This window comes from Ictidomys tridecemlineatus, chromosome 5, assembly GCF_052094955.1.
Source record: "Ictidomys tridecemlineatus isolate mIctTri1 chromosome 5, mIctTri1.hap1, whole genome shotgun sequence".
Taxonomy (NCBI): domain Eukaryota; kingdom Metazoa; phylum Chordata; class Mammalia; order Rodentia; family Sciuridae; genus Ictidomys; species Ictidomys tridecemlineatus.
In genome coordinates this window covers 90569471-90579265 of record NC_135481.1, presented here as the reverse complement: position 1 = coordinate 90579265, position 9795 = coordinate 90569471, and the positions used below count along the sequence as shown (strand labels likewise).

Genomic DNA, 9795 nt, shown 5'->3' with positions numbered 1-9795 from the left:
AGAGGACCTGATTTCTGATTCAACCCCTTTCAAATCCAGGTACGCTTTACCACTTAGATACATCCTCAGCTCTTTGAGCCAGTCTCTCTTAAATTGCTGAGGCTGGCTCTCAGCTTGGGATTCTCCTGCCTCAACCTCCAGGTCGCTGTGATTACAGGCAGGTGCCAATAAGCTTGGCTAGATTTGATTTGGATATTTAATGTCATTGCATTTATTCTTTCTTCTTCAAAATGGAAAAAAATGGACTAACGATCTCAGGTCTTCAAACTGATTTTATTAAAAAAAAAAAAAGTTATCTTCTTGCTGAAGATTCCTAGAGCTAGGCTTTCAGTGTCTCTTCTCTCAAGAGGTAACAAAAGGAGCTGGCAATGCAGTATCTCAGGAAGGCAGAAGGGCTATATAGCTCCATGTTTTCCCAAGGTGGTGAACTATGCCTCCTCCCCAGAGAAAAACCTAACCCCAGGTCTTAGTGGCAAGAACTCCCTGTATCTAGTCAGAAAGGACTTTATGTAGGAGTCCAAATGTAACCACTTAGCATTTGAGGGTTTTGTTATTTCTTGTGGTGCCAGGGATGGAACTCAGGGCTTCATGTACTCTAGACAAATGCTCCACTGAGCTCCACCCACAGCTCTCACTCAGTTTCTTTAGTGGAGAATAAAGCTAGACCCCTTTGGATCTTAGGATAATGGGACAAATCTGATTATGCCTGCATCTAAGTGAGGTATGGGAAAACAGAGGCTGGGGGCAGGAGGGTAGAGCAGGAAAGGGCCATAACTTCACTTTATTTGTACTTCCTCTTACACAAAACCATCAAAACAGGAATAGAGAAGGCAGGGAAGAGCTGAAAATTTGTCAAATCCACATGTTCTCAGGGCTATTCCACGAAGCTCTTGAAGCTGAATGCTTGTTGATGTAACTTCAGATCCAGCACTACTAATTTCACACACCCTGGTCTGACGTCTTCACAGATTGGTGACTTGGGCTCTGCAATTTTTAATCCCTTGCCCACCTTGATATAAAGTAGGTAAACAAATGGAAATGCTCCTCTGATGGACAAAGAATTCGTAGATGTACTGCACCCACAGATGTACGGCACCTTCTGTGCTATAGGAGAACCCAAAGCTGCTTCCAAGGCTCTAGACTCTTGCACATAGGGCTAGAGGCCAATAGTATATGAGCGACCTGTGGGGTTGTGAATAGCAGAACAGACTGGTGCTGTCACAGCCCACTCATACCACACCTTCTTGGAATTGCTGCATCTCCAGAAACGCACACAGATGGTCTGGCCTTCACGCACCGTAATGGGCTGCTGTAAGAAGAAAGAAAAGAAGGTTCAGGGTAGAGCTAATGAATTTTAAGTGGCAATGTATCAGGGTAGGTGTGGTAAATGACACAGGAAGCCATTCCAATCCTCATAAAACTTATTTGAAATCTATCAGAATACAGAACAATTGAACATTGAATAAACAATTACCGGTGGAGATATTGAATAAATAAATGAGTGGATGAGTGCTGTAAATGTGTACAGGGTGCCAGAAAGCATCTATGAAAGAATGCTACTGGACACAGTGGTATACAATGTACACCTGTAAGGCTCAGAAGGCTGAGACAGGATAGCAAGTTCAAGGCCAGCCTGGGCAATTTAGTGAGACTCTGTCTAAAAATAAAAAGGGAAGGGGACATAGCTCAGCAATAGAGTGCCCCTGGGTTCAATCCCCAGTACTTAAAAAAAAAAAAAAAGGTGGGGGGTGGTGATAACCTAGGAGGCCAGGGAGTTTTATCTGACACTAGAAATATTCAAGTAGATTTGAAAGATGGGTGAAAAGATGAGCAAGGCAAAGAAAAGAGATGTGAAAACCTGAGGCAGGAAAGAAGAAATATTAGAGAAATAAACAAAAAAAGGTACATAGGGCTGAGACAGTGGGAGCCAGGGAACAGTAGCTGAAAAGGTAGCCAAAAACTAAATCATACCAACTCTTACAAGCAGTTTCAGATTCTGACCTTTATCCTATAGGGCATGAAAAGGCATTTAAGTGTTTTAAACAGGAGAACAATAAAATCAGATTTGAGTTTTTAAAACATGACTCTTGCTTTAAGGTAGAGAATAAAAGAGAAGCCAGAGTAGATGCAGGAAGGCCAGGTTGAAGGGTACTGCAGATAACCCTACGAGGACCTACGAGGACCAGAACAGCACAACATAGGTCATAGCAAATATCATCCTGAGAAAAGGAAAGAAGCAAACACCAATGGCAGAAATTACTCCTTAACCTAGTCTCCCCCCTCCCCCAATGCCTCCCAGGACAGGGAATTAAACCCAACGAACTCTACCACTGAGTTAATATCCCCAGCCTCCCAGCCTCTTCTTTTTTTTTTTTTGTTTAAAGATGGTTTCACTAAGATGCTAAGACTGTCTTGAACTTGCAGTCCTCCAGCCTCAACACCCCGAGTTACTAGGATTACAGGTATGCCCTACAAAGTTTTAACAGCAATTCCTACCTTAATGGGGAATAGGATGGGAAACCATGAGAACATCCCAGGAGAGTGAGTCTCTGGACGAATACCTGTACCAACAAAATAAAACAATTGATATGTGCGTGACTATGCCTTTTGCTGAAGTTGAAAAGTGTTTCTTCTATGATCATGGAAACAAGTAATCAAAGATTTCCACTGACTCTGGGGCTTACCATGAATCTAAATGAGACATGTACACAAACTCCCCAGACAGCACACCCTAATACCCTAGTCCCCAGACACTCACTCAGAGTGATGTCCTGATAAAGCACAGTCTCAAAGTAGCCTGCAAACCCATGTAGCACAGTGTTCACTTCCACAGGAAACTCCAAGGTACAGTAACGGTTGTTGTCAATCATAGGATCTGATAGGAAAGATTATGGGGGTGATGAGGAATCAGAAGTCCTGGAAAACTTGGACTAAAGCATAAGACCCAAAAGGGAAACCTAGATAGGGCAGACTTAAGAGAGCAAGTGGAGAAAGCAGGAGGGTGGGTGAGTTACTCCAGCTCTAGTCAGGACAACCATGCAGGAACCTACCTCTGTTGGGATGGCTGAAGGTGAAACAGGGCTGGGGCGCAGAGAGCTGGTGAAAGTTGTGCAGCCGTACCACATAAGGCATCTCAAACTGGGCCTGTCCCAAGTGAGAGAGAGAAAGCAAGAGCTGGAGAAGACAAGAGATACCTACTTCCCTGGGGAAAAAGGCTAAAGACCCAGGGACACAGAAAAAGATAAGTTTTACTTCAACCACTTTCCTCCATCCTCAACTTCTCTTTCATCACTTCATCTTCTCCATTGGAAGAAAACAGTACTAAAGAGTATCACTTCCTTCCAGAAGAGAATAGTTTTTTACCTCGGGGTCACGGTCCTTTTCCCGACAGGCTCGGACTTCATTGTACAGCTTGGAGGAGGAGATGGGAGCCAAAAAAGAGGTGTACTCCCCAGGGATGCTCACACCATCATCTGCACAGCAGGAAGGTCAAAGTAGGTAAATGGTATGTATCTACACTAATCAAAGGTTCAAACTTCCCACATCAAAACTCATAGAAGGGTGCCATCGCCAGGAAGACAGCTTGATATTGTTACATTCACAGACTGGCCTATTCCTAACTTCTCTTTTTTTTTTGAAAATAGATTTTTTTTTTTGAGAGAGAGAGAGAGAGAAGAGAGAATTTTAATATTTATTTTTAGTTTTTGGTGGACACAACATCTTTGTTTGTATGTGGTGCTGAGGATCGAACCCGGGCCGCACACATGCCAGGTGAGCACGATACCGCTTGAGCCACATCCTCAGCCCTCCTAACTTCTCATCATGAAGGATTCTATTTCTAGGTTAATTCATAGAGTCACAGATTAAAATTGAAGAAACCCAAGATAGTCATGCATTAATAACAAGTTCTGAGATGTACTACTGGGTGATTTCTGTGTGAATGTGATAGAGCGTACTTACACAAACTAAGATGGCTATGAAATCACTAGGTGTCATAATCTTATGAGACTACCTCATCTATGCAATTCTTGTTGATGGAAACATTATGTGATACATGACTATATTCTTAGGTTGTGGTTGTGAACTTCTGGGGGGTCACAAAGTTCCACAAAAATTCCTGATGATGGACTGAGGTAGAATGCTTGTCTCACATGCACGAGGACTTGGATTCAATCCCCAGCACCACAAAAACAACAACAACAACAAAAATTCCTGATGAAATCAAGCCCAATGTACATATTATACCATATCTCAAGGGAGTCCATTGATCTCAGGTAAAGAATCTCTACTCTATAGTCTACTACTCTTATTTTACAAATCTCTCAGAAAGATGACTTTATTTGCTAAGAGCACATAGGCAGTGAGTAGTAGCTTACTCATATGGATCAAATCATGATTTGATCCAAGTCCAACCCACCTCCCCCTAAATTCTGCAATGTTCTCCAGGTTGCTGCCCCACCCACCATCAAACACCTCATACAACCCAATTTGGAGGCACCTTTCAGAAAGTGCTGTGCTCCATCCAGGCACTCAGGTGACAGTTCATTGTCAGCAAAGGAACCCAGAAGCTCACTGACAATGATGTCTGCTTTCTCTGGAGCCACCCATTCCCGCATGTCTGATGAGACTACTGTCACTTGGCTTCCCCATTCTTCAAACTGCCAGTTCTCTAGCCTGAAAGAGATGATGCCGGTGATGATAGTTCTTACGGAAACCTGCCAACAGGAACAAACTTCCCAGCAAGCAGGATGCTACTCACGTCACCACAGCATTTGGGTTCTTCTCCACAGCGTACAACTTTATCCGCCGGTCAGCCTGCTTGGCTGCCCGAAGGGAAGCATTCACCAGGGGACCCCGGCCTGCTCCCAGCACCATTAGAACCCTAAGAAAGGAGAAGAGTCAAGCAGATTTGGCATATAGAGAAAAGGCGCGAAAGTACCTGGAACTGCAGGGAGAACACTCACTGGACATTGGTATCCTTCTCCTCTTCCGGTACTCGGTCTAGCAGACATTTATAGATGGCCTGGGAGAAGAAGAGAAGACCTCATGGCTATAATCCCATCCTCACCGAGGTCATCCAGGCCCTGTGCTTTCCAACCTGGGCCCACACTGTACCTGCTGGTACTGGGAGTATTTGATAGGATCCTTTTCAAATACTTCATATGTCTGAGATTCTAGATTATCCATTAGTGGCTGACAAATGAGAGGAAAAAGACATAGTAAGTTAGCCAGTTTCTGGCAAGTTGATGCACCCAAACATCAAAAACTTCCTACTGTCTCATGAGTTTTAGTAGGATTTGGAGGTATCTAGTATTAAGATATTTTCTACCCCACCACCTGCCTGTCAATGCATCCCAAACCCACCTGGAGTGGGGACTGCAGATAGTCTTCATAGCCCTTGGCAAAGAGTTCATAGGCATTGGGTGGAGGGCGGTTCTGGCTTAAGTATTCCAAGTACTGGAGGTAAGAGCAAAACTCCTTCTCTGAGTGGTGGTTGGTGCCTGTGATGATGAACTGCACCTCCAACTATGAGAGAAGTCAGATCATTAGATACAGCCATGAAACCAAGATTCTGGGATATTGTGGTTTATGGCCAAAGAGCCCTATTATGAAATAAGGACAGACCTACAGTTCTCAAATATCTGCCCTACTACCAACAAAAGAAGCAAAATCATCAATAAAATTACAAAGCCATTTTAAAGTATATTAAGTATCATACTGGCTCAAAGGACCACATGGATCCTTGCTGTGTAACTTCCTAAATGAAAATTTCTGCAAAGTTCTCATGAGGTCTTGCTCCTTTTGAAAAGTTTCTGGGGTTCTTACTGACATTTGTCCTTTTTTTTTCTTAACTGAAATTATTCTCCAGAAACCAGAGAAGAAAATAGCCCCATAGGGGTTGGGGGAGAGGGAAAGCAGCTTACATATATAGTCAAGCTAGACCACCTCTAGAACTGTTTCACCCACCTTGAGGAGCCGGAATATCAACCTCTGGTGCACCTTAGAAAGAACAGGAAATCCCTTCTTGTTGGTCAGGAAAATGCTAGTAGGGAGAATGGCTGCTTTTATGGGCTCCCCAAGCCAACGATCAATCACATGATTAGAGGGCAGGTCAGCCCCAATTTCAAGAGCTACACAAGGGAAGAAAGAGACCTATCAACCACTGCCAGTCAAAAGCCTTTCCTTGCTCCTTTGCACAGGATTTGTTTCCTTTTCACAAGTACAAGGCAGATTGAGGCACAGGGAAAGTAATCAAAATGCTCAGTATACATGATAATGTTGACTTTTATTCTCAGGAGGTCATTCCATCCCAGGACCTTTATGGACTTACCTACTGCAATCCTCTTGCTATAGTCACATAAAGTCCGGAAGTTGTGCCACCTGTCCAGAGTCAAATACAGAAAAATACTATCAAATGCATATGGCCTACCGATCACCATAGCTCAAGGAGAACTCTTATTAGTTTCACGCTGTACTTCCCCTCATCCTGTACTTTGCCCTGATACAGCAGCAAAGGAGACATACCACATCCAAGTCTTCTCCTCTCCACTGTACTCTTCTGTGTGTGTAGTTGGTGCATTCTCAATTATATCATCTCTCAGGTCCTCTGGTGCCACTAAGGGTACCCGCATCCAGAACTGCACATGAACAAGTAGCCTTTTAGAACTTTGTTTTGAATTAATCCTGTCCAGAAAGCTTCCCCCAGTTAAAAAGATTCAGATTGCAAATTAATCCCCTTGTAAGCCTTTTCCAATTTATGATTATGTCTGTATCTTGTACATATATTAAAATATTTAGTTGTAGATGGACACAATATCTTTATTTTTGGTTAGTTTTTTTTTTTAATTTGGTGCTGGGGATCAAACCCAATGCCTTTGTGCATGCTAGGCAAGCACTCTACCTCTGTGCCACAACTCCAGCCTGTATCTTGTACATATTCTTTTTTTTTTTTTTAATATTTTTTAGCTGTTGACTTTTATTTATTTATTTTATATGTGGTGCTGAGAATCTAATCCAGTGCCTCACACTTGCTAGGCAAGTGCGCTACCACTGAGCCACAGCCCCCACATCCTTTTTTTTTAAAGAGAGAGAATTTTAATATTTATTTTTTAGTTATTGGCGGACACAACATCTTTGTTTGTATGTGGTGCTGAGGATCGAACCCGGGCTGCACGCATGCCAGGCGAGTGCGCTACAGCTTGAGCCACATCCCCAGCCCGCCCCCACATTCTTATATGTACAAAAATCTGCCTTGTCTTTTATTTATGGAAATGATTAACTATAGGCTTCTATATTATTTTAAGGACTGGAGATCAAATCTAGGGCCTTGCAAATGCTAGGTAAGCAGCTGACCACTAAGCTACACCCCCTGCCCTATATATTCTTTGATAGGGGTTAGGGAGAGCAACTGACATTTCAAATCTGCCCAGTACACCACTGAACAGCTGGGCACTGGAAGGTACTTAGTACAGCCTGACTGGCATGATATGCAGCAGGAAAAGAGCCCCACAGCCATACCATGGAGGAATGGTGGCCAGTGTGGATGTGGTTGGTCAAAACTCTGGCCAGGTTTGTATTATCTTCCTGATTAAGGGGCAGCAGGAAAGCTGGAAGACCCAGATATGCCCCAAAATTCAGCTCCTGTAACATAGCCTAGAATGGAGATCAAGAGTAAAAGGTTAAGAGATAACAACCAAATAGTTTTTATTGTACTGTATCTGTTGATTTACCTTGATATGCCAGGCTATGGGGTGTGGGATTACTCTTCCTTCCCAGCTTCGTGAGAGACCTACTAATCTTTAGAAAGATTCTGTGGAGAGTTCAAAAGTCTTACCGCCTCGGAGTTCCTGCGGATCTTCTCCACTTTGGAGTCTGGATGAATCCATGGGGAAAGCTTTCCCACAATTAGCGTATTCCAGTCTGCACTCCCCCATCCAAGAAAGACAAAGACTGAATAAGGTTCAGCACTTTTTCAATTTCTAGTTCTTAGCAGAAAACAGAGTAGAGATGAGAGACTTTTGCTATCATAGATATGGGATAGCCTGATGCAGAATAGGGAACTAAGGCTTTTAGCAAGCAGACAAGGAGAAAACAAGAGTTCTCTATATCCCAGGACTAACCAATATATCCAAGTCAGAAAAGGAAGAGTCTGAGGGCCCTGATAAAGCATAAATCGTCACTGCCTCTAATAATTAAAGGACACAGGGGATGGTCCCTACCCCTTCCTGACAGCAGTAGGTCTGATCGTGTCTGGGGGCCAGGCCGATTCTTAGCAGGTTCCTGAGTGAACTCCCTCTTGAAACGCGGGTGGAAGACAGGCATGCAGAGGAAATCAAACCTACAACCACGACAGACCCAGAATCATCATGTAATGTGAGCAGAAGTGCCCAGAGATCCAAGTAACTGGGTTTAGACTATCATGCTTTTGCATAGCCTTTGCAGCGGCCATCATTCACCCCTCTGGGTTGCTGAGTTCAGCCCACCTTGGGGCTGCATTGTGCCTCAACTTTTCCAGAAACACAAGGAAAAGATGAATAAGAAGAAAAGATGGAAATCTACGCAAAGCAGCATTCTTTCTTTCCTGATGTCACTGGCCTTCCAGGACTATCACATTCAGATTTGCCCCAGTACTGGCCATGCCTCCCCACTCAAGATTAACCTCTTCTCTCCCTTACCCCCTAACACTTCCTCCCACTCCCAAACAATAATCTCAACCTCCCTAGATTAACTGTGCGCCCTTTTTGAGTTTCCCCAACAACTCCCCCGACTTTTGGATTCAGTGACCCTCCACCCCATAAGTTTCTTTCCTCGCGTTCCTGGGGTAGAGGATTCTCCCCTCATGTAGTAATGGTTTCTCACGCCCTCATCCCCGATAGAGTCTGCCTTCCTCAGTCCCCGAGTTCGGACCCCGCATTCCACTCGCGGAGGTCCGGCCCTCACCCCTGCTTGGCCACAGCCCCCAATGTGTCAGCTATTTCGGGGACGCAATCCAGGTCCCTCCCGCTGGACACGCGGCTCCCACCAGCACCACCGACCGCCATCGCCGCCATCTTTTCCCTCGCGCTGTCCACGCCGGGATTCCTTGATACTAGTAGCCAATCACAAAGCGGAAAAAGGACCCCAGGAGGCGGGACGAGTCGCCTTAACAACCAGAGCGTCGTCCACGGCTCCCGAGCAGGAGGCGGAGGGGTTGGGGGACGGCTCCTCCCGCCAATCCGCGGGCTGCACAGTGACGTGCGGTGTGGCTCCCGTAGATCCACCAATCTCAGCTTCTCGTCGGTGACGAGCTCCAGTCTCCCAGAATGCCTCATCTATCCGTAGAACCCCACTATGAGACTACACGTCCCATGAAACCCTGCAGTGTAAGCTTGAAGTGTCATCACTGAGCCTAGCGCGATTGTCTCGGGGCCAGTGGCGCAATGGATAACGCGTCTGACTACGGATCAGAAGATTCCAGGTTCGACTCCTGGCTGGCTCGTTGGGACTGGTACTCCTTTATTGCAACACTTTGCACCCATTCTTTCTCTTTTACCGTTCCTTCATTATCTTCTTGCACTCTGATTTTCATGTCTCAAATTGGTGAGCTCTTCCTAGCACTTCTTTCAAAGGTGTTTCTTGTATCATTACTTAAGTCCATCTGAACACAGAAAACGCGTTTAGTGGCTGGAACAATTAAATTAGAATTGCCCCTTTAATGTGCTTCTTTTTAAAACAGACTGCGGTAAATTAGCCACTAATTCCTAGTGATTCTCTGTCTCGAACAGAAGATGTAAATAAATACCTAAACACACAACA

At 44.6% G+C, this 9795-nt stretch overlaps 1 protein-coding gene and 1 non-coding gene across 4 annotated transcripts; one reads left to right on the top strand and one right to left on the bottom strand.

Annotated features, from left to right (window-relative positions):
* Positions 1–753: 753 nt before the first annotated feature.
* Positions 754–9140, bottom strand: Prmt5 (protein arginine methyltransferase 5). Of its 3 annotated transcripts, none has more exons than XM_040274180.2 (17): positions 9036–9140; positions 8220–8338; positions 7835–7920; positions 7519–7653; positions 6526–6638; positions 6332–6381; positions 5968–6131; positions 5365–5526; positions 5116–5193; positions 4965–5023; positions 4760–4882; positions 4499–4674; positions 3364–3473; positions 3051–3144; positions 2759–2875; positions 2497–2561; positions 754–1309 (listed from the first exon to the last, which is right to left on the bottom strand). In XM_040274180.2, the coding sequence occupies exons 2-17, from the start codon at positions 8320–8322 to the stop codon at positions 1157–1159; spliced, it is 1788 nt and encodes a 595-aa protein (XP_040130114.1). In that variant the 5' UTR covers positions 8323–8338; positions 9036–9140; the 3' UTR covers positions 754–1156. The 3 variants fall into 3 exon arrangements, with proteins under 3 accessions (XP_040130114.1, XP_005338839.2, XP_021591268.1); XM_005338782.5 differs by having other exon boundaries at positions 8941–9096; XM_021735593.3 differs by lacking the exon at positions 8220–8338 and having other exon boundaries at positions 8941–9066.
* A 265-nt stretch (positions 9141–9405) lies between these two features.
* Trnar-acg (transfer RNA arginine (anticodon ACG)) lies at positions 9406–9478 on the top strand. Its single transcript has one exon. It is a non-coding gene; the product is annotated as a tRNA-Arg (tRNA).
* Positions 9479–9795: the final 317 nt, after the last annotated feature.

Bases quoted from the DNA above. Each gene is read 5' to 3' on its own strand.
- Prmt5 (XM_005338782.5), bottom strand. From the start codon at position 9,050: ATGGCGGCGATGGCGGTCGGTGGTGCTGGTGGGAGCCGCGTGTCCAGC. The intron at 6,382-6,525 runs GTATGTCTCCTT...GACTCTGGACAG, and splicing joins GAGGAGAAGACTTGGATGTG to GTGGCACAACTTCCGGACTT. The intron at 5,024-5,115 runs GTACAGTGTGGG...TTCTTCTCCCAG, and splicing joins AATACTCCCAGTACCAGCAG to GCCATCTATAAATGTCTGCT.